The sequence below is a fragment of the Chanos chanos genome, chromosome 11, assembly GCF_902362185.1.
Source record: "Chanos chanos chromosome 11, fChaCha1.1, whole genome shotgun sequence".
NCBI classification, from domain to species: domain Eukaryota; kingdom Metazoa; phylum Chordata; class Actinopteri; order Gonorynchiformes; family Chanidae; genus Chanos; species Chanos chanos.
Window position 1 is genome coordinate 22,731,408 of NC_044505.1, and position 26,793 is coordinate 22,758,200.

Below are 26,793 nucleotides of genomic sequence, written 5' to 3' on the forward strand. Positions count from 1 at the left end.
GTGAGCGTGTGTGTGTGTCTGCCCTGTGATGGACTGCCGACCTGTCCAGGGTGTTTTCCTGCCTTTTGCCCTATGAGTGCTGGGAAAGACTCCAGCACACCCCACTGAGGATAAGCTGCTTAGATAATGAGCGAGTGAGGGAGAGAGTATACCGCATGTGAGGTGACCTGTTGCACAGTTAATTTATTTCTTCCTTAATTAAATCCTTGTAAAACTTTTTTTTTAATATGTTATTTTATTGTCAGGTCTTGTTGGCTTGCTTACTGACAAAAAAGAAAAAAACAAAAGTGAGAAAAAGACTCCTTTCTGATGAGCCATCCCTGACTGATCCTACTGCTGCCACTGTGCCCCCTCATGGACTTTGATGGTCTTTGAACCCAGAACTGGCCTGTGTGACACCCTGTTTCACTGAACACAAACACAAAGAAAGGGATTCATGTCACTGGAAGTCAAACATCAACCTGTTTGCCTGCATTTGAAATGACTCTTAATATTGATTGAATATAATGACAGGAACTTACACTTTTTTTTTACTTTGTTATTTTTAGTCGTGAAGGGAAACATTAAAATGTATTAAAATAGACTTTAGTTCTTCTTCTGTGACTTAACACACATACCCACCTCTCTGAGCTCCATCATATCCTCCAGCAGGTAGAGTACATGTGACGATGGCATGCCTTCTTCTACAGCTTTTTCAATGGACATTACATATAAGTCCGTCTGAGGCTATTTGTGGACAGAAGACAGATATCAGAGAGAGAGAGAGAGAGAGAGAGAGAAACTGGTCAGTGTTGATTTACACTGAACTGAATGAGATGTCAAATATACCTAATTTGAGTCTCTCATGCATCAGTCACAGCGATAACCTAAAAGTGATTTACCCGCATTTTGCCATCGTTAGGCTCCTGGCCGACCGTGGTCAGGAGCGTGGAGAGGCACTGCAGGCTCAGTTCACTGAACCTCTCCACAAGCCTCTCCACACATTCCAAAATAGTCAGCTTGGCAACCATCTTCACTTTGAAGAGCTCACCAAGGAATCTCACATTCCCAATGGAGCTGCGACAAGCTTTCTCTTTAGCTTCTGCCAGCCCCTGTTTTGTCTGCTCCCCTGTAGCCTGCATGAGAGAGAGAGAGAGAGAGAGAGAGAGAGAGAAGAGCAATATGTCAGAAAGCTTCACAAAATATTCCAAAAGTTCAAATACCTCAGTCTGCAAGAAAAGCATGCAGAATAGGTGATCGAGCAAAAAGACATGGAATTCAGTGCTGATGGGACGTTTCCTGACACAGCTAGGCATTTTTAATGAGGACTAAGGTGTATGTTTTCTCACTGTGTGTGATGGCTACCAATGCTGATGACTCTAACTGCTTGTGTACCTTATCAGATAAGAAGGTGTGCATCTCAACCTTCTCAAACTCTGCCTTACAGCGCCGTAGCAGGAGTCTACGGAAGGTCACAGTGCTGTAGGGCCTATCTGACATGGGCACTTCCATCTGCAGTACGAAAAAGACAAAAAAATGAGATGGGGAATATGCAGGACAGAGTCCAAGCACAGTCTACAGGAATGTTTCCTCTCTACAAATCATAAGGAACAACGCCAAAAAGACAAAATGGAGCACTGCTATAACTCAAAAATGTCAATGGGGCAAGGAGACGGATTTAAGCCCCAATTTAGTAAAAACTACAAATGTACTTCTTATACAAGAACACTTTACTTTAGCCAAGCAGCGGCACATGCTGGCATAGACTGCAGTGAACCCAGGTTCTTCCACAGCCCTGCTGAAGACCATGTCCACCACACTCTGGAGCCTCTCCTCGCTGTTGATGGGGAGGTGGGCCATTTGCTCCACCAGCTTGTCCAATTTCTCCGGCATCACTTTGTTTAGGATGCCGCGGACCTTGCGGAGGACTTCCTGAACGGCCATAAAGAAACAAACAAAATTCAGATTGGAACTTTGCCTGTTCAGCTGTAAGTCTGACACACTCTTACAGCTGTTAGTCACTGGTCACTGCGTGTTAGCGACCTCACCTGTGTCTCCTGGATCTCTGGATCCATATTGCCAGGCTGCCTCTTCCTGGCAGGCTTCCAGGCATTCTCTGCCTCTTTCAGCTGTATCTTTTCACCTGAAGATTTCTCGGCGATGATACTGAGCGGTTGTTTGTGCTGCAGAGTAAATTCGCTAGACTGAGAGAGCGAGAGAGGAGAAAAACATGACACTCAAGCTGCTGTCCAATCACAACGACCAAGTCAACAGGTGATGGAAAGGCCTGGGCTGGCACTGATCTCATTATCTTAAAAAGTTACCAGACTACAACAAGCTGAACTAATGCTATCAACTGCTCTACAACAATAAAATATCCTTGTCTAAATATAAAGTTGTTACAAGATGTACAGGGTCTACTTACACTTTGGCATTTATTAGCAATATGCGCCTGTGTGACAGGCAAAGACAAAGAGAGCAGGTCTGTCTTTCTGTCCATTTCTGAAGTTTTATATCTCACCTCAGCTAACTGTCTCCCTAATTTCTCCTTAGGTAGCTCAGCCAAGTTGTGACTCTCCTCAGGTCCCTTGGATTTGACCTCGGAGTCCCCTGCACCACTCAGCAACTTTTCTGAAGCCTCATTCAACTCAGAAGAGTCACTGGCTGCAGTCTGTAGGAGTTTAGCAGATAGAGCTGGTGGGGCACAGTTTTTCTTGCTGGGAGAAGTGGTTTCCACAGCACTTGGAGCGGGTTCAGGTTCCAGGGCCTGAACAGAGCAGTGGGTGTCCTCCTCTCTGGGCAAAATCCAATTATGCTGGACACACAAAAACAGAGGGATTCAAGCACAAGGTATGGCAGCTGACATAAGCATCTCAATCTATAATCTTAAACCTAAATGTACTCCTAAATCCAGAACAAATACACTTTCTATACAAACTGTAGAACACATGCTACAATTGCAACTAACACCCCCATACATGCACTCACCAGTCTGAGTTCCATCACGTGACGTAGCATGATGCGTGTCTCCAATGGCACCTTCACGTCATTCGGAATTTTTGAAATGACGTGGAAACAGTAGTCCATCTGGGGCTGTCCATTGAGGTTCAACAGAGGTCACACAAGGTCATGGTTGGTTCTCCATTTTCATATCATCTCATATATTAAAAATGACTTAACCAGGCAATGCCACTATTACCAAATCCGTTTAGACAAAGATACCATAAGGAATAATGTTTCTGCAATCAGCACATTACACCAAGCGATTTACATCTTATGGTTAGAATGGCTTTGACTTTAAGAGATTTAGGGCAGATAATGTGTCAGAAAAGAACTCAAAGGAAAAATTCTTAAAGGTGCTTACCACAACTTCTGCACCATCTTTTCTGGATAATGAACGAAGAGAGATGCCAAATACCTAATATTTACCATCCCCCTCACGCCTCTGTACTAGTCATAACTCAAAGGTCACTTACCTTCATTTTTGGGGTGTCCAGGTCTTTGCCAACAGCCGTTAACAAAGTGGAGAGACACACTGCACTCTCTTTACTAAGGCTCCGCAGCAGCTTCACCACACATCCAAGCACCGCGCTCTCAGAAATCATGTTCATCTTAAACAGTTCGCTGATGAACCTGATGTTTCCGGTGGAGCGGCAGAGAGCTCTCTCTTTAGCTTTCGCGAGGTCCTTCTCAAGCTGCTCCTGCTCGTGCGCCTGAGTCAGGATGAGGGAGAGAAAGAGGAGCAGGGTGTCACAAACACTTACCATCATTCCAAATGGCTCAACACCATCCACAAAGTGTCAAAAAGTCATATCACTGAAGTCCCCCATTAAGTCTTGGACTTTTAACAAGGACTGAGCTCTACGTCTTAGCGTTCTTAAGGACGGGTACCGTTGTTGCCAAGTCCAGTTGCCTCTTCTTCTTCATCACGACCGGGTCGTGGACCTCGTCCCTTTCGAACTCCGCCTTGCATCGTCTCAGGAGGAGTCCGTGGAAAGTCACCGACCTCCCGGGCTGGTAGGCCACAGGTACTTCAAGCTGCAATAAACAAAGACAGAATGAGAGACAGGAATATGCAGGACGGAGAACAAGTGTATGGTGGAGACAAATATGTTTGCTTTTTGCTTCAGAGAGTCTTGTTCCAGACGTGCTGGCGAAGGCACGGATCTGAACGACTCGGCCTGAATGCCGTTGGGTTCATGGTCCCACCTGGGCGACAGCCAGTTATGCTGAACACAGAGATACACAGAGAGGTGAATGCTTAGGAAAAACACATCAATTACACATACATGTACACTCCTGAACCCATACGTAACCACAAAACTGCTAAACACTTTCAACTCTGAAACTCTTCATACACATTCAAAACAAATGGCAGAAGAAGGTTATGTCACTTTGAGTCAGTTTTGTCACATGAATCAGAATGATTCAATATTTGTATCCAATTTTCAAACAAAGCAGTTATATGCAATTGTAGACTCCTATAGAGGTTGTAGTACGCCTGTTTGTGTGATTGTGTCTACATATTTATACATGCAGGACTTGGAGCAAGTTCACATTACAGTCTATCTCCTATTACAAAACATACCTTAGCCAGGGAGTGACACATTTTTGCAAATACATTACATATGGCTGTCTCCTCCATGGCCTTCTCATGGATGACAGCCACCAGCATTTGCAGCTTCTCCTTACTGTTCACTGAAAGGGCCATCAGACGACCCATTAACTCTTCAAATTTGCTGGCCGTCACTTTGTCCAGGATAATGTTCACCTTATGGAGAAGCTTCTGCAAAGTCCCAAAAAATTCAACTTATAACCTCATCTTCTCAGCTACAAGTCTTACACACTGTTGTTTGCCGCTGGTCACTGCACATGGGCGACCTCACCTGTGTTTTTTGGTGCACTCCATAGCCTGTGACACATTCCTTCAGGACTGTCTTTTTCCCTTCCATTTTTTCAGTCACACATTCACTTGGAACGTCCGTGGGCACCTGCTGTGTGCCAAAGTTGGTGAACTGAGAGAATGAGAGGAGAGAAGAACACTTAGGCTCTTGTCCAGCTGTGCAGTAAACTGTGATAAGCTGGGTCAATTCAACTGTATTAGAATGACTACATTTACTTGTGCAATGTTAACAAACAGATTATATATGAATATAAACATGTTAAACCTGGTTTGGGGTGTGTGTGTGCATGTGAGTGAGTTTGCATATCTCCATGGTGTCATAACTTACTTCAGGTCCCTGGCCGTCTGCTGCTGGTTTGAAAAGGTCGGCGAAAGTGCGCATGTCTTTCAGCCCCTTTGAATTGATTCTGGCTGCAGTAACGGCCACTGGGGAGGCTAGCACCTTGGCGAGATCAATAGAAAACTTCAGCCTTTTGTACTGATTCTTAGCAAGTCTAAAATACTTTTGATTCTGCTTTGTAAGTCACCAAGAACTGTCGACCTCACCTGTGTTTTTTTCATGTCCTCATCATGGGAAACGTCGCTAATAATTCCTGAGCTCATTATAAGTTGCGATTTTGGCATCTAGGATAGGACAATATAAATAGATAGATAGATAGATAGATAGATTTCACAGCGTGTTGAGTAAAAACCGTCAAACACACCTTACCTATTTCTCAGTAAATGAATGGCACCGTGTCCGTCGATTGAAGTCGCTCTGCTTCTATGAAACGTTTTGCTTCGATCTTGAAAGCTATGCACTTTTCATCGCCTACAGCTTTATTACGAACTCTAGAATAGAATCTTAACGTCACGTCACAATCACCTTTAATTCCATATAGTTTTAGTATGTTTTTTAGCGGAAGAATAACCACTTGATGAATAAACAAACAAATAAGAACGATTTCTTTGTTGATTTTTTATCAAAATCAATTCATTTCCCTGCTTTTTTAATCGCTTGGCTCCAGTCTTCCATAAATTCAAGTTGCATTGCACATTAATAACAAATACATAACAACTTCTTTAACACTTTCGTTTTTAAGCTGTCAGGTAAACATGCACGCGCACACCATCACAGCGTCTTCTACACGAACATTTTAAAAACACATGTAGCACAGTGAGACATTATGTAATCCGTTCTTTCTTTAAATTCAGCAGACGAGTTTGGAGTCGACAGCCCATATAAATATTCCGTACAATTCTTTGTTGTTTATTACCAGCAAGTTCATTGGCGCCCAGTAGGTGGGAGTGTCGCACTAGGTAGTGCTCCATGTTGCTACTCACGGGGTATCGAGCGAATTCATTACTATGCTGAGATTCTCCGTGTTAGCTCTATGCTAAGCACTTGTGCAGCCATTCACCAAGTTTATAGAATATATCTGTGTGTATTTTCAGGTGAGCTGGTGATGTCTGAGTGAACTAATTTACCGTGATGGTGTGGTAGTCCTTGTTTGTGTTTACCGTGTTAAACGTTAAATGTTTTCTAGACGGTACCGTATTGATTAGTACAGTAATTCTCGGGCTGGCGGCTAGTACAAATGTGAAATGAATGAAAATGGCTCGTGTGAGTGTACATTTCATTGTGGTGAATGAGAACGTGACTGAATATGTGTCTTTTTCTTTCACCTGTTGGATAATAACTGTGCAAAAGACCTGTTATTTTGCTTGATGAATGGTGTCTGTTTAAAGCTAATTAGAAACAAAACATGTATTGAATGTTAACAGAAGTAGCGAATTCTTTACTATGATGAGATTCTCCGTGTTAGCTCTATGCTAAGCACTTGTGCAGCCATTCACCAAGTTTATAAAATATATCTGTGTGTATTTTCAGACATTTATTAAATCATTAAATATGTGGCATCAACACAACCGTTGGCCTAGTGTTTGAGTCCGCTACACACACACACGCACACATACGCAAAAATAGAAAATGCCTACAACCTCAGTAGTTTTCTTTCAGTAATTACGATAAAGACAGGTGTTTTTTTGGGGAGGAGTCGATGAAACCCAAAATAAAAATGTACAAAGGGAATGTGTGACATTCACCAGCATTAAGCTACATTCGACATGGACTGCTTTGATCGTGCTAATAAGAAAACTTCCGATTCCATTAAAATAACCTTCCTACTCCAATACACAAGCTCAGCTAATTAAACAGAACAACGTATGTCGTGTTTTGTCATCGTCATTTAATTCAAAGCAAATGTTTCAGATATCTGATGACTTCCCTTGTGACTTCATTACCACATAAACATGTAGCTACATTTACACCGCGGGACATAACGTCCATTTCCGATTATTTATTTATTTATTTATTCATTCATTTATTTATTTACATATGTCCGATTTTCGTTCCTGCCTGTCTACTTCTTTTGAAATGTCCAATATCGTGTTCACATTAACACTAGAAGCGCCGAGCGCCGGTCATTTGAACATTGTGACGTCTCACTAGAAGCGCCGTGCTGGGTTGACCTACTAGGCAGGACGCAAAAGCAGTTGTACTTAAAGAAAAGTTTAATGTCTTCCAGGCGGGTAGATACATTACACAGGTACTAAGTAAAACATAAACACGGAACACGATAAGGAAGTTACAGATATACAGAGAGAGATAATGAACAGATGAGCCGGTTATTAGTAGACCGTTGTTACACCCAAGTCTGTGACCATCGAATTCTGTTACCCTAGTGAGCGCTGTTGCTACTGGGCAGCTTCAAATCGCTCGCACAGACAAGTTCGTTACGCAAACAGCGTAAGCTCATAGACTGTAGACAAACAAAAGTGAATGCAGTGCGAAGTTATTTGTTTACAAATGCTGGTTTATCACATCATGAAGTACGGAAGCCATGAGATGCTGTGGATTTATATTTGATTTCTCGTGATAACGTGTTATTTTTCTTTGTTTCCTCGACTGGATGTCATTATCACGAAATGACGAAACTATAAACAATTCACCGTTTTCCCGAGAAATCGAGTAAATTATGTCATTATCACGGGAAAACAAATTTCGTTATTTCGTGACAATGACTTAAATAACTCGAGATCTCGAGTAAACACAGAAGAATAACGTGTTATCACGAGAAAACGGAGTCAAAATTTAAATGTGAAATGATGGCATCTTAGGGCTTCCATAATAAAGGCTTAGCTGCTTGTCAGATTAAATGCTGTTGATTAAATTCTGTTGATCGTCAACCCCAGCTGCTGTTTTGTCATTCTTTATATTGTCTGCTTGTTGTGTTCTCATTTTCATTATCGCTGTGCTGTTTGTAATTTGCCCACTGGGTTGGCACCTATTGCAGTGGCGACTCCTGCCAAATCTCTCAGGGGGGGCAATGGTTGCGATGATGGCTAAGGTGACCCGTTCAATGGGTAAATTAACATTTAGCTAACTAGACATTGTCACATTGCATTGTGCAAATTAGTAAAGGCAAATATTTTAGTATTAATGAAACATAAATTGACTCTCACAATCACCAGATTCAGTTATGACATACATTTTATTTTAGATACAGCAAATCCAGAATTAAGAGCAATGGCACTTGGGCTGATAATGTGCAATGAATAAAATTATTTAACTATTGGGAAGATACAATAAGTGCAGTCACATAACTCACTATTTAAATTACCTTAAAAAAAATACTGTCATCACTCTGGTCAACAGCCTGACCTTGGCACCAGGGGTCACATATTCTGACAGCTGTCGTCAGAATATGTGACCCCACTGTAACTTGGGAGAAAATGCCTGACGCACCACCCAAACCATTTCAGGTGACTTCTTTTACCTCCCCAGGACTGACCAAAAACCTGTCATCACTCTGGTCAACAGCCTGACCTTGGCATGAGGGGTCACATATTCTGACAGCTGTTGTCAGAATATGTGACCCCACTGTAACTTGGGAGAATATATATATATATTTGTGTAAGCCTTCCCATCATATTTCAATATTTTGACCACTTAATTTTTTAGAACTCTTGCAAAGCTGGTGGAGGACAAGCCCAATACCTGGGACCGATATTTGGAGGCCGTCATGTTTGGGCTGCGCACAAAGAAACAGCTCACAACACAGTTCTCACCATATTATCTGACGTTTGGGAGAGAAGAACGGTACCCATCTGAAGTCCCAGAAAATTATCAGGTGAAATTGAAAAATTACATATTTTACGTCTCCTAATTTTGTGTAAATAATATGGCACATCGTTTTAAAAAATGATATCACATAGTTATGCTATGTACAATAAAATCATTACTAACATGTTTCCATAGGTTGATGGTTCCTTTGAGGATGACTATGCCAAAGTAAAGGTGGCCATTGACATTGAACGGCATGAAAAAATTATGAACATTGTTGAGAGCAATGTCGAAAAAGTGCATGGCAGAACCAGGAGAAAGCTCTCTAAAAAGGGACACCAAAGCCTACAGGTGGGGGACATGGTGTGGAGAGGGAACGTCCGATCCGAACAGCGCAAAGGGGAAAACTGGACCCAGATTATTTTGGTCCCTTTGTGGTAGCAAAAATAGAGGGGAAAAGTGTTGATCTTGTGGATAAAGACGGTCGGTCCATATGCAAGGTCAACATTGACCACCTCAAACGCCACCATGAGGAGACCCCAAGGATACCTCACAAATTGAAGGGGCCTCATCATTCCCCCCCCCTCTCAGACACCTGATGTCACCTCCTCTCGCCCTCCAGCTGTGGAACCCTCTCCACCTCCGGCTGCAGACCCCTCTCCACCTCTGGCTGCGGACCCCTCTCCATCTCCGGCTGCGGACCCCTCTCCACCTTCAGCTAGAGAATCATCTGATGTGACCTCCTTTCATGAAAAGTGTATATAACTTGGATGACCTATCTCTCAAATGCATTTCTGTTTAAATAAAGGTAACCATTTCCATGTGAAGTTCTTGTACTTCACTTAAGTGTAAGATTTCAACATTTTTTCACATTCACATACACATTCACATTTCACATTAGATTTCATATGCTTAAATAGTAACTGACATTGTGATACACCTCATTAAATTTGTTTTAATTCTTGTTTTATGTCACACAAAGGCATGAAAGACATCTGGGGAGGCAAAAATTCACATGTCCTCCTATCAAAAATGGGTCCCTATAAACTGTTTTATTGGGACATTGCCAGGACAGCTCCCAATCAAGAGCTCGAGAGTGAGGCGAGCTGTATTACTGAATGGAGTGGAACATTTGTCTACTTGAGTTGTATCTAAATTTTCTCCAGCGAAATGCTAGATATGCTTAAGTAAATTACATTTGTATACTCATTATTTACCTGTCCCTCAGGTGATCAATGCATACATGGCCCACACAGTCAGAACAAATAACCAGATACGTGGTTATTGGGTGGCACTTCACATCGACTCATTTGAAATGACGCGTATGTGGGAGGGAAGGGGCTCAAGATTGAAGGTAGACATAGGAGAGGCGTTTATTTTATTGTAATGTTTTTTAAGTGGATTATACTTTCATGATTCTATTTAAGTGATTTTGTAAATGCTCATGATCTTTTTTTAGTGTGATCCAACAAAGTTCAGCGTCATTTTGGGTGCTCTCCATGAGCCTAACCACTGGATATTGGCAGTAAGAGCAAGCACCTTGTCCTGTGGAGCGCTGACCTTTGTTGAGAGCTACAATATTTCCAGTAGCAGTGTAAGCATATGTGACTTATACCCAATTCTACAGGCAATCTTTCCCTCTGAGAGAAGGAGCCTTGTGGTGGATCCCATGGGAAATGATTCCCTCAAAGTCAAACAGTGTTTGGAGTCCACAAGGTAACTGTTGAAACCCTGATACAAAAAGTGCCCCTTTTTCAAAACCAAACCAAAATATTTGAAAATACGTCATTGTCCTATTTTACTTTTTGTATACCTGTCAGGGCCTTCATCAGAAAACAAGGCTGCCAGGTATCCAGGTGGACAGCCAGCACAGACCCACACAGTCTGCAAAGGGATGCCACCTCATGTGGAGTGTTTGTCCTGAAAGTAAGTTTATGTTTTTGTCTGTCATACTATGTCTACTTTTACCATACCTGTAAAGTATTTTAAAAAAATGTTACATTTTTTGTTACTCTTACATCAACAGTTTGGTGGTTTATATGTTACAGCTGCACTATGCACTGACCAATGAGTTTTTTAAACTTATGTCATATTAGTATGCAGAGAAAATACTGGCAGAGGAACCTCTGACCTTCTCAAATGAAATCATATAATAATCATATAATACATTTCTTAAATGATTAATGTTATGTTCATGTAAGAACTACTCTTAGACACTGATACTGAAGGAACTATTTTGTGTTCTGTGATGCTATTAATATGTAGTGTTGAGGCTGCACATTGATATGTTAACTGACATATAGAAAGTAGTCCTTGTTAATGACTGATTTAAGGAGACAGATACAGTAAAGTCAAGGTCAACTTTATTTCTGTGTGCTGCGTTAAAGTTGTGTATGTGTGAAAACACAACAGTTAATACATTGATACAATTTATTGATAAGTCATATTGTCTTCAACCACTGTCAACTACTTGGGTAAAAAATCTCTTTTTAAAATAAGGCACTCCATCGCTGTATGTATGTACATATACATACATACATATATATACACTCACACACACGTATATGTATATATTTATATAGCATAGCTATATGTTGTGCTGTATCTCAGATATTCACCCTGAAAATGTTGCTTTTTTGCTATGACCTTTGTTGTTACAGATCCAGTGTGACATGTGTGACCGGTGGTTCCACATGCAGTGTGTTGGAAGGCCTGACCCCATGAAGTCGTACAGCTGTGCGGTGTGCCGATCCTGATCTCCCCCTCTCCTCCCTTTCTGATGTTTAATATTAAAGTTATTGGTTAAGTTATAGTAATATTAAGTTATTGTTAAATTGTTAAGTTAAAGTTAAATGAAAATGTTAAAGTTGTACAGATTTTTTGCATTATCATTTTTTATGTCACTATATAATTTGTATCACAAAGCTTTTGTAACAAAACATTAAAACACCTCATTGTAAATGAATGCATTGTTTTTACTAATATCATAACATGTCTGTTGCACTATGCAGTGGTACTAAATGGTGCATTTATATTACATTTGTGGAAAAATTGTTTTAGTTATACATGAGAAGGGCAGAGTCATCTGAAATGGTTTGGGTGTTGTGTCAGACATTTTCTCCTAAGTTACAGTTGGGTCACATATTCTGACAACAGCTATCAGAATATGTGACCCCTCATGCCAAGGTCAGGCTGTTGACCAGAGTGATGACAGGTTTTTAGTCAGTCCTGGGGAGGTAAAAGAAGTCACCTGAAATGGTTTGGGTGGTGCGTCAGACATTTTCTCCCAAGTTACAGTGGGGGCACATACTCTGATGGCCTAAAGTTGTCAGCGTGAGGTCAGATTAGTAAGTTGTTGGTTCCGTAAGAAATGGAACAATAGGCTAGACCCCTTCTAGGCCAGCTAGGTGTGCAATAGGTGCCAACCCAGTGGGCAAATTACAAACAATACAGCAATAATGAAAATGAGAACACAACAAGACAATATAAAGAATGATAAAACAGCAGGGGGCTCAGCTGGGGTTGACGATAAACAGCATTTAATCAACAGCATTTAATCTGACAAGCAGCTAAGTCTTTATTATGGAAGCCCTAAGATGCCATCACTTCACATTCAAATTTTGACTTCGTTTTCTCGTGATAACGCGTTATTCTTCTGTGTTTACTCGAGATCTCGAGTATCTAAGTCATTATCACGAAATAACAAAACTTTGTTTTCCCGTCATACTGACATCATTAATGCGATATCTCGGGAAAACGGTGAATTGTTTATTTAGTTTCGTCATTTCGTGATAATGACATCAATAAGTCGACATCTGCATTCACCTTAATTTGTTTACAGTCTGAGTTTACGCTGTTTGCGTAACGAACTTGTCTGTGCGAGCGATTTGAAGCTGCCCAGTAGCAACAGCGCCCTCTAGGGTCAAAGATTTCGATGGTCACAGAATTCCGTGTACCACCGGCCGGGTAAAAGAATGCATCCATTTATTCTTATTTCTGACAGTTAAAAACCAAACGACCAAGGAAAAATGCGGGACAAAGGGTAAAGGAGTTTTTTAAAAGTTTACAGGGTACAGGAGTTTTTGTTGTTGTTGTCCCTCGCTTGTTTGTTTGGAATGTTTCTCGTCAATACAAGGACGCGCCCCGTTTTCTACACCCACTCAGAATCTAAGGTTGATTCCTGTCCAGTCAGTTTTCTGTGCGTGCACAGCGTAGACTGACAGTAACCAATAGCATTGTATGCAACTGCAGCGCAAAATTTGCTTGGGGAAGGAGTTACCTGTATGTAGGAGAAGCAAGTCACAAAAGGATTACAGCAGTTGTACTCCGTATTCCGTTGATAGTGCGCATTTTGAAGATGGCTTGAAAAAGAACACTTGAGTTTTCGAACGGACCGCGGAGTGGAGAGGCTAGTGCGCCGGGAATATCCAATTATTCCAACGCCGAGTCTGAACGAAAACAAATAACTGGTGTCCCCGTTAAATGCATTTTTAAGAAGATGTCTGAACAGCAGTAAACGTTCTTGGAGAATGTTATTCGGTGGTTGGACAGGATGGAGTCAGACATCAAAGAGTCGCAAGAGGAATCTGCCCCCCAAACAAGAAGACGAGCGGGAAATAACTCTGTTTCGGTAAGTTTATTTCTGTAGCCTGCTGGCTTTTGTCTTCGACTGCCGCACACTCTGATACGTTCGCATTTGTTCATCTGCTTTATCCCTTAATGTGACTGAATTTAACTTTTGTACTCATTTTGCTTCTACGGGGAGCTGTGCGGAGAATGCATAATGCTGAAAACACGCACAGATATGATCCACAGACAAGGTAACACAACGTGTTGTTGGTAGGCTATATCATGGCGATTGTTTCATAACAGCACCTGGAATTCTAAATGAACTTTTAATCAGTCTTCCTTTCTTCTCCACTTTTTTTCTCTCCAGCATCCTGCAAGACCTACTGAGATTATTGGAACGAGTTACAGGATGAACCAAGAAGAGAATCTGGAGAACAAAGAGGGGGGCAGGATCGCCGCTCGAACGAGGTAAAGGAGGAGAAGAGTAAGTCAAAACATAATCATTTCCCAAGTAGTTCTTCGACTTTTTCCTCCATTTGCTATTTTCAGTGATCTAATTCCTCTTTTTACTGTGTTTTGCAGCTGCACAAGGCCAGAGCCAGTGTTCTTGAAACTGAGGAAGAGGCTGCCATATGAAAGACTGTGTAGCGGAGTCAAACACAAGGCCAACGGTTGTGTTGGTGCCACATATTTAATGATTTAATAAAGGCCTGAAAATACACACGGATATATTTTATAAACTCGATCAATGGCTGCACAAGTGCTTAGCATAGAGCTAACACGGAGAATCTCATCATAGTAGTGAATTTGTTCGCTACCCCGTGACTAGCGACACGGAGCACTACCTAGTGCTCCACTGCCACCTACTGGGCGCCAATGAACTTGCTAGTAATAAAGAACAAGAACTGTACGAAGTATATATACATATGGGCTGTCGACTCCAAACTCATCTGCTGAACTGAAAGAAAGACGGATTACATAATGTCTCACTGTGCTACAACTGCATCAGTAGATATCATTTCTGAAGAGGACGACGCCATCTTGGATGGCAGGCCAGCGTGGGTCCTCCCTAGCACAGAGTTGTCTGCACTGTGTGGGGTGCTACAGAATAGACTGGACAAAGACCAAAACTATGTTGTGTATCACCATGCACGAGTTGGTGCGGATAGATTTGCAATGGAGAGCACAGAAGCTGGGTTGCTCTTGGCAATGCTCAACATTTAGTGTTTCATTTATGTTCCCAAAAAGCATTTATATTAGATACTATGATATTATAGTATATTCTTTCTAATGTATTATATTCTATGGTGTACATTGATATATATATATATATATATATATATATATATATACACACACACACACATATTTGTCAATATGCCTTATAATTTATATTATACTGTATTTTCTTTATTTATAATAAAATTTGTGTAATTCGTTTTTGTTTGACAGACTATCTATACAGTCTACCTAAGAACATAAAACAACACCACCATTAATAATAATAATAACAACAACATATATATTAGTAATATAATCCATATGAAATCATGTCTGGGGACACAATGGACCAATGGGGAAGGGTTTAAGAGGAGAGGCAAGACATTGCTCCACCAATCCAAAGTAAGACTTCTGACCAATTGCAGGATACCCGGTGGCCCAAGGTGTGAAGTGCAAATGTTCCCTTGCAAGCACCCCCAAGGGATTATTCACAATGGCAGCTATGGGCTCTAGGCAGACCCCCAAATCTGACACATATTCAGGAGTATTCTATGCTGCCGAGTATCCGGGAATATACAGGAGTATTCCAGTGCGGATACACCTCTTTTCACGCAGTGGAAGTGCACTCACTGTTTATTTGGACATGATCACTACTTACTGAAACAATTATATTACATCAGAGTAAGCATTTTGATTACACGATCAGTTTGTCCTCCGTCTTGACTGAAGAGAGACCTGGGAACGGGGCGTGGCTTCTGGCCCCTCTTGAGTAATCTGATTGGTGTATTCAAAAATCCTTGCTGTAATGTCCCACGAAGGCAAGCAACCAAAACCCACTAATTTCGTTCTACAGTTAAAAGGCAGCTTTACAGTTGCAGCCTACAGTTAGCCTTAGTTCACAGGGAAAAAAAAGTTTGCTCTGGTAAGGTACTTGGAAGATAATTATCGGGCTGTTGTTCCCATTTCTTGTATAAAAAAATTCGATTTCGACAAAACTGCCAAGTACTGGGGGTTTGGACGACGGAGCCTATTACCGAGGCCAGGTGTTGCTACTGGTAAGCTGCTCATTGCATTAAGTGTATAACATATCTTACTTTAGCTTCCTCGACGCTGCCTGATTGTGTAAAAAAGTCAGACGAGGGAAAATTCGGAATTGCAAGAAATATAGTCGGAATTCCAAAAAATAAGGTCGGGATTCTGAGAAATAAAGTCGGAATTGCGAAAAATAGGGTCGCAATAAAGCAAAAAAAAAATTTGTAATGTGGGGAGAACGGGCTTCCGTAGTTCTACGGTTGAGACTTTTTGCGTCTGTTTGTTAAACTAAGATCAGGCGACGAGTCCGATGACAATTGTTAACTTCAGGTAAAAAGCTAAATTTTCTACGTTAGTTCTTCTAAGTGAAGACGTTTGAAATCCAGATCCTTTAAAGTAATTCTTTTAGAAAAGCTGCTCACGAAAAGTTCTCTCATTGATCAGCCAGTAAATAGTTAGTATGGGAGGTAATCCATGCCAAAATGGAGACGGTAAAATGAAAGTTCAAACCCCGGTTTGACATTTCTTTTTCAAAACCTGTGCACACATATCCTGCGATTTAATTTTTGACATGAACGCGCTGTATCTGCCAAAATGAAAATGCAAAGGCAAACCAGCATTGCGTTTTCGTTTCCCACTTTGCGTTAGGCATTACCGAAGACACGGACAGTATCTCCAAGCCTATCTAAAATGACTACGACTCTGAGTAAAACGAAGTCTTCATCCTGACAATTCGCTAACTTAGCTCACTCGCCGTCTCTGAGAATGCATCCGCCATTGTTACCTCTATTAGGCTTTCGGGCACTTTCGCGGTCACGTGTCTTCGGTAACGCCCATTTCTCCTTAACATATATTTGCATATAGGCGAACTCGAAAATGAAAAGGCAAAGTGGGAAACGAAAACGCAATGCTGCTTTGCCTTTGCATTTTCATTTTGGCAGATACAGCGCGTCCATGTCGAAAATTAAATCGCAAACTGGGATTTTGCCACAGGATTATCAACTTTGTCTTTTCCTTTCCATTTTGTCCGATTTGTACGGCAAAATCTGTTCAAAGGAAAAGACTAACAAATGAAATGAAATGACAAAAAGATATTTTAATTTTATTTTTATTTTTGTCAGAAAAGACTCGTGTTTGTCTTGAAAATGAAAATAAAAATCGAGTTATCTAATTTCATTTTTCATTTTGGCAGGATATGTGCGCACAGGTATTGAAAAAGAAATGTCAAACCGGGGGTTGGAACTTTCATTTTACGGTTTTCATTTTAATTTTGGCATGGATGACCTCCCATAAGTTAGCAAGTGTGCTGATAAATTAATTTATACATGACGTAACATTTAGCCCGGCATTTAATGTCTTGGTTCAAACTAATCTTATCTTAGAGGAGTACTTTGTCTTAACCTCATTTTCCTCTACCTCTGTTCTGTTGTATCATGTATCTGTGTTATTCTGATAGGAAATGTGTGTAAATAAAGAGCAGTGAGCGTGTGAATGAGAGTGTGTATACTCTTGATTAATTTGATGATTATCTTAATGAGGGTGTATGCATTTACTCACATGGTTCTTTGCAATTCCAATAATTATAATAATCAGGATGCGTGTAATTAGTCAGGAGACAAGTGACAAGATGGCCACTGATGAAACGGAGATGTCATCCACATCTGTGGGGCAGTCGTGTGGAGTTCTTCCTGAATCACATGACACAGGTAGGAAACACTCACCTGTTTCACTGAGTGTCCTCCTTCTGTATTCTGGTCCTCTCTGTGCTTGTGTAGGTTGGTAGGTTGGCGTGTGTGTGTACAGTTTGTGTGTTTGTGTTGTAGAGCTGCTGAAGACAGGCGTGATGAAAGAGGAGATCTCACAGTCAAACGGTTACACCCGAGGAAGAGACTCGTCCAACAGACCTAGCATCAAATACACTGAGGAGGAGAAACCCATAGACAAAGACTGTCTGTGTAGGGCAAGATCTCTGGGACTGATCCTGTAGTCTCTCTCTCTCTCTCTCTCTCTCTCTCTTTCTGCATGTAAAGGGTGCAGTGGTTAAAAGCAAAAGTCAAACACTCCCCAGTTTCTACAACATCATAATGTTTTTGACTGATGCATGTTTGGTAGATATTTGGTTTTTAAGCACTCTCAGGAAAATTCAAAATGTTTTTCATCATCAGCTGCTGAAAATGAAAAGTAAAAACGGGCACGACAGAGTTAAATGTCAGTGTGAATGCTGAACTGTGTTTCTATACTGATGGTCCCATACCCAGATAGTATTGGGTCTTATCAGACTGTGAGGACTGCCCTTTTAGGACGAGTAAAGTCTGTTGTAGTTATTTAGAGTGTATTTTAGTCTGACTGAAGTCTATTGTTGTTGTTATGTAGAGTGTATTTTAGTCTGACTGAAGTCTATTGTTGTTATTTAGAGTGGATTTTAGTCTGACTGAAGTCTATTGTTGATATTTAGAGTGTCTTTTAGTCTGACTGAAGTCTATTGTTGTTGTTATGTAGAGTGTATTTTAGTCTGACTGAAGTCTATAGTTGTTATTTAGAGTGGATTTTAGTCTGACTGAAGTCTATTGTTGTTATTTAGAGTGTCTTTTAGTCTGACTGAAGTCTATGGTTGTTATTTATATTTTTCTTCTTATTTCCCCAGACTGTGAGGATTGCCGGTCTTTCTTCCTTGGTAAATGTGAGGTGCATGGCCCCCCCACATTCATCCCCGACACCCCCGTGCCCATAGGGGTCACGGAAAGAGCCAGACGCACCCTTCCCTCAGGACTAGAGGTCAGGAGGTCAAGCATCCCAAACGCAGAGCTGGGCGTGTTTAACCAGGGTGACACTATACCCAGAGGGACACACTTTGGCCCCTATGAAGACCAGATGTCTGACGGAGAAGACACCAAGGATGGTGGATACTCCTGGGTGGTGAGTGAACCTATTAATTAATGATATAAGAAGGTTTTCAGTTGGCATTTACTGGGGCTCTGTGCAGTGAAGCCAAATTCCTATTTCATTGCATTTACCGATGTTCTGTGTCATCAGCCGCTGGTAGGAGCTTCAACAAATTATTTTACACTCATTTCAATTCAGAGAGCCTCACGCTCTATCAGACCTCTGACATAAACCTGGAATTGGTCATAAAATGTGCAGTGAAAGACTGTATACTTAACAAATCAACATTTATGAAGGAAAAACCTGTTTTCCTTAGCTCTTCAAACGTCAGCTGTGTGAGGATCGTGTTGATGTGAAGAGAGAGAATTTTTCCAACTGGATGAGGTGAGATGCTGAGCACAGAGATCACTCCTGTTCCTTATTTTTCACATATTTATGTTAAATGTACAGACAGCATACATTCATACGCTCGGTGGTAAAACTTAACTGTGTTTTGTATCAGAGGTAACTATATCTCTGAGGAAACCTTGCTGTCCAGTATTTTGGTGTTCAGACATTCTCAGGAATCAAACTTACAACCTTCCAGATACGGGTCTGTTTTCTCTTTACCGCTGACTGAATGACACCCCCTCACATTCACTGTTCTCATAGACCAGATGAGACCAGAATTTATACAAACACCAATCAGCATGGAGATCCTCTGATCACATGGGTTTTCATATTTGATGCATGTATTTTAAGAGCAGGCTGTGCACCCATACCTGAATCTTTTCAGTGAGGTTTCATATAACAAAACACACGCACAGATACACACACACACTCACACAATGCTTTGTAGGGTGAGGAATACTGCCTGTATCCTCAGATACATGTCACATCCACTACCACTTTATGGCACCTGCCAGCTCCCAGGCGTCCTGTGCTATTTCCTGGATTCACTCATCAATGCTGAACAGAGCGCTGAGTGAGATGGTGGGGAGTGTACACTCGTCTGTTTGACCCTCAGAGGACACAAACCCACCCGATCTCGTGTCAACACCCCAACCAGATAGTGTTAGTGCTGGGATTCCTCCTCTATTAGAGCATTCCAATTGTGTTAGTCTGTTCCAACTCTGTTCATCTTTCCTGGCACTTGTTCATTGTAAAATTTGGTTCAGTCATGTGTTATTTGCATATGTGTCTAATGAGTGTTAAAAGAGTTTTGTTTAATAAGAGGCAGTGAGCGTCCCCTTACATCAGAGTCAAAACTCCATTTAGAGACGTGACTTTAATTTTATCCTTAACTTATCCATGACTTCACGTATCCATACATTCTTCTCATTTTCTGCCTTAACTTGGTTTTCTCTTGTGCAATGTAAGCCTCTTTATCTGCCTCATGTCTCACTCTTGACCTTTTCCCTCATCACACTCTCTCTCTTTCTCTCTAAGGTATGTGAACTGTGCCCGTAATGATGAAGAGCAGAATCTGGTGGCTCTTCAGTACAAAGGGGGGGTTCTGTTCCGCAGCTGTAGACCCATCGCTGCTGGAGAGGAGCTGCTGGTCTGGTGTGGAGAAGAATATACCAAGGACCAGGACGACCCAGCGGACTGCCACTGGGACAAGACATTTTCCCCTGAGAAAGGTAACAGATGATTTTTTTTTCCCTGTTTTCCCATTCAATTCCCTGCATTTGTTTTTTTTTTTGTTTTTTTTAAGAGAATGGTTTAGTTGTACTTTAAATTGATGCTGAGGTTAATGTCAGTTTGGTCTTTTAATGTTGTTTATAGATTTTTGTCCAGGTTGTGATGTGACTTTCTGGTCCTGTTGTGGACATGTCCCTCTCTTTGTTTAGGCCACATTTCCTCGCAAAACCTCATTAAGACATGGCATCCTGAAGAGTCCCTGAGTTTACTAAAGACCAGAGAAATTAAATCAGAAGATGTGCCACTGAGCCCAGAACAGTTATCCTCTGATATTACATTCATTTCAGCACAATCCGCTGTCAACACGAAAAGAAGGCGCTCTTCGTTTGGGAAGAGCTCCCCTGTCAGAAGAGCCCTAACACCTAAACAGAGAGTGACAGGGAAGAACACAACACACTCTTCACGCAGGAAGAGCCTCAGAAGCCAGCTGTGTATCAGAAGACACCAGCGCATTCACACAGGGGAGAAGTCATACCACTGCTCCCAGTGTGGGAAGAGCTTCAGTAATTTATCAGGTCTTGTAAGACACCAGCGCATTCACACAGGGGAGAGGCCATACCACTGCTCCCAGTGTGGGAAGAGCTTCAGTCAGTCATCAAGTCTTAGAGCACACCAGCGCATTCACACAGGGGAGAGGCCATACCACTGCTCCCAGTGTGGGAAGAGCTTCAGCAATTCATCAGGTCTTAGAAGACACAAGTGCGTTCAAACGGGGGAGAGAACATACCAGTGCTCCCAGTGTGGGAAGAGCTTCAGTCAGTCATCAAGTCTTAGAACACACCAGCACATTCACACAGGGGAGAGGCCATACCACTGCTGCCAGTGTGGGAAGAGCTTCAACAATTCATCAGGTCTTAGAAGACACAAGTGCGTTCAAACGGGGGAGAGGCCATACCAGTGCTCCCAGTGTGGGAAGAGCTTCAGTCAGTCATCAAGTCTTAGAACACACCAGCGCATTCACACAGGGGAGAGGCCATACCACTGCTCCCAGTGTGGGAAGAGCTTCAGCAATTCATCAGGTCTTAGAAGACACAAGTGCATTCAAACGGGTGAGAGGCCATACCAGTGCTCCCAGTGTGGGAAGAGCTTCAGTAATGCATCGAATCTTAAAACACACCAGCGCATTCACACGGGGGAGAGGCCATACCACTGCTCCCAGTGTGGGAAGAGCTTCAACCAGTTATCAGTTCTTCAATCACACCAGCGCATTCACACAGGAGAGAGGCCATACCACTGCTCCCAGTGTGGGAAGAGCTTCAGTGATTTATCAGGTCTTAGAACACACCAGCGCATTCACACAGGGGAGAAGCCATACTACTGCTCCCAGTGTGGGAAGAGCTTCAGCCAATCAGCTGAGCTAAACAGGCACAGGTGTACACTGAGGACCGTTTGAGGTGTGTTGTGATTTTGGACCAGTGTGTTACCTGGTCAGTGGGATTTTGGACCAGTGTGTTACCTGTTCAGTGGCATTTTGGACCAGTGTGTTACCTGGTCAGTGTGAAGAGACCCGTACACATGTCATGTCATTGTTCCTCAGGTTACATTAGAATGACAGAGGATTCATTTTGTCACTGTTACTACTAAATAACAAGTTTATAGTTCATGAGTTAATAATAGTGCTTTGATTAAACAGTTAGTGATAGACTTAGGTCAGTTAAAAAAAATAGTACCTAGAAATCAGTTGAGCACAAAAGCAAAAAGTAGAACTATTTTACATGATGCATTTATGTCTGCTGATAATAAATGTAGATTTGAAGCAAGTGAGCGAATGTGAATAACTGTCAGCTCTTGTTTTTATGACCAAATTTCAGTATTAAATCTTAGGTTCTGACCACTGTTCATTCTGCTCATATGGGATTGAGATTCCATTCTTTCTTTCTCTGTACTGTGCTTCCTCTGGTACTCTTTGAGTGAAGAACTGACGGCCCTCTTCTGTTCACGCGTTCAGCACTGAAGGTTCACACGCCCAGGATGAGCCGTCTACCAATAGGATCTTTGGCTTTGGCCGTGGACTAAGCTCTCTGGCCCTGTGTGCCTGTCCGTTTACCAGCCCAGTCCCCTCTTTGTCCCTCCTCTTCCAACTATAACTTAACAAGACCCCTGTGGATATCCACCTAATAAACACAAACCTCTACCAACTCCACAGAGGGCGAAGATTTCTCTCATTCTTCACAGACTTCATTTACATTTCTTCTAGGTTTGTCTGTGTCCTCACTTTGTGTAATCGCTAACCCACACAGACTCTGCAGTGACTCTGCATCATATATGTATGTACATACTCACACACACACACATGAATGTAGACAGACATGTGAACACACATATATGAACTAATGAGCAAAAAAAAAAGTCATTTCCAGCCTCCTAGAGACTGTACCAAGTTCTGGAGACCAACAGTGTGAGGTGGTTGAATGGCAGGTTTGGGAGGACTTACAGTGTGATGTGGTTGAATGTCAGGTTTGGGAGGACTTACAGTGTGATGTGGTTGAATGTCAGGTTTGGGAGGACTTACAGTGTGAGGTGCTTGAATGGCAGGTTTGGGAGGACTTACAGTGTGAGGTGCTTTGATGGCAGGATTCTGAATAATGTAACTGTGGTTATATTAGTCCAGATGTCAGGAGAACCACTCTTCATTTGCCCTGTTTTTTCATCTCTTTTTGAGGATTTGTAACTTTGATTTGTGACTTGTCACAGCCTTGGTGGAACCACAGACTTTGCGGAGTGTATCAACATTCCAAAATTCCAACAGAGGCCTGTTCAGGAGGAGTGTTAGCACCATGGACAGTGGCTAACTGTCAGGAGGTGGGACCCTGGACAGCTCCCAGCTCTTAACGTTACTAAAGTTGCTACTGTGTTTATAAGCATGGAGGAGAATCAGCCATACAGCTAGACCAGATGAGGTTATATACAGCTGAGGTCATAAAACCGCAGACTGACGGGAACAACTCCGACACAACTGCAGAAACAAAGCTGTTTAGAATGATTTGGGTTTTTTTATTTGAACTTAACAGGATGTGGGCTACACAGCCTGGAACGTAAGGTGACGCTATTTCATCGTATTTTTTCATTAAAAAATTTGAACCAGTAGATAAATTTTGGACTGGAGCCAAAAACATGAGCGGGGGGGGGGGGGGGTGTAAGAAGACTGTCTCATGCCAGGCACCTTCAGAACAGTTTATTGTCTGACTTTTTCTCAATGAGGACATTTCTGCCAGTGGGCACATGACAGAAAGAGAGACACAAACCAACAGACCAGTCATTCATTTTAAAAGACAAACCAACAGGCCAGTCATTCATTTTAAGACACAGACTAACAGACCAGACATTCATTTTAAAAGACAAACCAACAGACCAGTCATCCATTTTAAAAGACAAAACAACAGATAAGCCATTCATTTTAAGACACAGACTAACAGACCAGACATTCATTTTAAGAGACGTGAGGGAAATAATGTTGCAGTCTGTTCTTGTAAACTTAATCCTAATCTGAATCTCTTCAGCTGTCTACTTCACTCATTTAAGAGGATTAGTAGAGTCATGGAACTATGTCAGTGTCACACCCTGGTCCTCTCTTTACCCCTCTAGTGAGTCGTTTGCTTAACATCTGTTACTTCTCTCAGCACCTTCAACCTTCACCTCTATCTAATGCCCCTTTGGACTGTTGCTGGGTCATTAATGAACTCCACCCCCAAACTTCAGCACCTTCAGCTTTCAGGTCAGTAGTTTGACCCATGATCAAAATGTCCTCCCCAATCCAAAGTCTTAGTATTTATGATTTACTTTGGGCTTTGTGCTTTGTGCTTGTCATCAGTCAGTATAAACTGCACTGGTAGTAAAATTCTGTCAAAAACTTATCATCAAGAATCATGATGAAGAACAGCCAGTGACTACTCACCTGCTGACCTCACACCACACACACACACACACACACACACAAAGAGTTAATAATAGCCACACACAATCACATTCAGTCATATACAGGAGTGTGTATAGAGACCAAACATACAGTCACATTCAGTCATAAACAGCAGTGTGTACTGAAATTTCAAATGAATCCTCTTGATTTGAATGATTAATTTATATCACTGTATAAAACCGAACATGAATGACAAAGAGAAGAATATTGCATTGCCTTCTGCCGGGTGACTCTGTAACTCTTCAGTCAGACAGGTCCAGTTCACCATCAGTCCAGTTAGTCTGGAAAGTTTTCACTCCCTGGTTCACAGGAACTGGCTCAGTTCCTGTGAACGCATGTTTAAAATCCTAATGATTCTTGTGTAGGTAACTCCTCGCTACTGCCAACGCTACTGACAGAGGATCAGTTAGTTTATCTTCATTAGAGACACACCACCGACAAAGCATCAGTAAGTTTTTCTTCATTAGAGACACACCACTGACAGAGGATCAGTTAGTTTATCTTCATTAGAGACACACCACTGACAGAGGATCAGTTAGTTTATCTTCATTAGAGACACACCACTGACAGAGGATCAGTTAGTTTATCTTCATTAGAGACACACCACTGACAGAGGTTCACAAGGCTCCTATGGAGGGAGGAGCTGTTTGCACCACAGCACCTGTGGACGATCCAGGTAAAGACAGACATGTCCATCACCCCATGTTAAAAATCCTGGTCCAAATGGGCTCACCTGACAACATTTCACCCTGTATCTAATCTCAGTCAGTCCCTGGTCCCTCTATATCTAATGTCAATCAGTCCCTGGTCCCTCTTTATCTAATGTCAGTCAGCCCCTGGTCACCCTGTATCTAATGTCAGTCAGCCCCTGGTCACCCTGTATCTAATGTCAGTCAGTCCCTGGTCACCCTGTATCTAATGTCAGTCAGTCCCTGGTCACTCTGTATCTAATGTCAGTCAGTTACTGGTCACTCTGTATCTAATGTCAGTCAGTTGCTGGTCACTCTGTATCTAATGTCAGTCAGTTCCTGGTCATCCTCACTAACTGGGTCACTAAAAGTCTCTGCACGTTGTCGGGCAGACACTGCGCAGCTTTCAGAAAGAAAAAGACATTTGTTAACCTCAAATGTTCCTTAGTAATTAAAGTTGCTGTTGTGTAAACTCTCTCCCTCTTTTTCACCCTTCTTTATCTATTTCTATCACCCTCACTCTGCCTCTCTATCCCTATCCCCTTTGATCCCAGTTCTCCCTTTTATGGCCCAGGCCTCCCTGCGTGTAGGACCATTGCATACCAAAGCAGAAACCACTCGCGGTAACACCTAACAGACGCCAGGCTCGATGTTTTAGCGCAGCAACCCCCAGACCATTTGGTCAAATGCTGATAAGGTTTAATTGCGAGGGAGACTAGATCACCTCGGGAGGTTAGTTTCCCTGTGAGAATGGAATTCAGACCATGTCACAGGCCCCATCTGCATGGCTCCATTCGGGTACAAACTATGTAGAACAAAAGAAAATGAAACTAACCGTACGATATTATCAGTTAAATACGCATATCGAGTCATAACTGTTCGTATAGTCATAAATGCGCGGTAAAACTTAAAAGTAACCAGGAGCCAAGTCATGAGCAGCTAATTGTATGACCCTCGGTGTAACTGTGCTGTTTTTAATGGTAAAGAAACCATATTTGGTCTTGTTCGGGAGCATAAAATGCCATAGATTCGAGTATGCGGGCGTAATTTTACTATTCTTTAATGGGAAAAAGTTTTGTAAAACTATTTCAACCAAGCTCAAATTAATACTTCCCAAACTCCAAGGAGAGTCTCCTCCTTTCAGGCAGAGACACCCCCAAAAGGATAGCGGCACCCCCCGTCTGCAAATCAGATAAAACGCCAGACTCTCTGCTATCCTACAGTTCAGTTCAGCTGCGCCAAAGTTCAGTTCAGCTGCGCTAAGGTTCTATGGGAGGTCATCCATGCCAAAATTAAAATGAAAATGAAAACGGTATGAAACCCCGGTTTGACATTTCTTTTTCAATACCTGTGCGTACATATCCTGCCAAAATGAAATTCAAATTTTACTCAGAGTCGCAGTAACTTTAGATAGGCTTGGAGATATTGTCCTTGTCTTCGGAACGCAAAGTGGGAAACGAAAACACAATGCTGCTTTGCCTTTGCATTTTCATTTTGGCAGATACAGCGCGTCCATGTCAAAAATTAAATCGCAAACTGGGATTTTGCCATAGGATTATCAACTTTGTCTTTTCGTTTCCATTTTGTCCGATTTGTACCGCCAAATCTGTTCAAAGGAAAAGACTAACAAATGAAATGAAATGACAGAAATATATTTCAATTTTATATTTATTTTTGTCAGAAAAGACTCGTGTTTGTCTTGAAAATGAAAATGAAAATCGAGTTATGTAATTTTATTTTTCATTTTGGCAGGATATGTGCGCACAGGTTTTGAAAAAGAAATGTCAAACCGGGGTTTGAACTTTCATTTTAC

At 41.8% G+C, this 26,793-nt stretch overlaps 1 protein-coding gene across 1 annotated transcript in view; it reads left to right on the plus strand.

The window, feature by feature from the left end:
- The window catches only part of LOC115823849 (uncharacterized), a 664,236-nt gene that overhangs the window by 237,670 nt on the left and 399,773 nt on the right, over nucleotides 1–26,793 (plus strand). Inside the window, 3 exon segments of the mRNA XM_030787872.1 lie at nucleotides 15,673–15,699; nucleotides 18,454–18,469; nucleotides 20,784–21,740. Coding sequence (XP_030643732.1) covers nucleotides 15,673–15,699; nucleotides 18,454–18,469; nucleotides 20,784–21,740 — 1,000 coding nt within the window.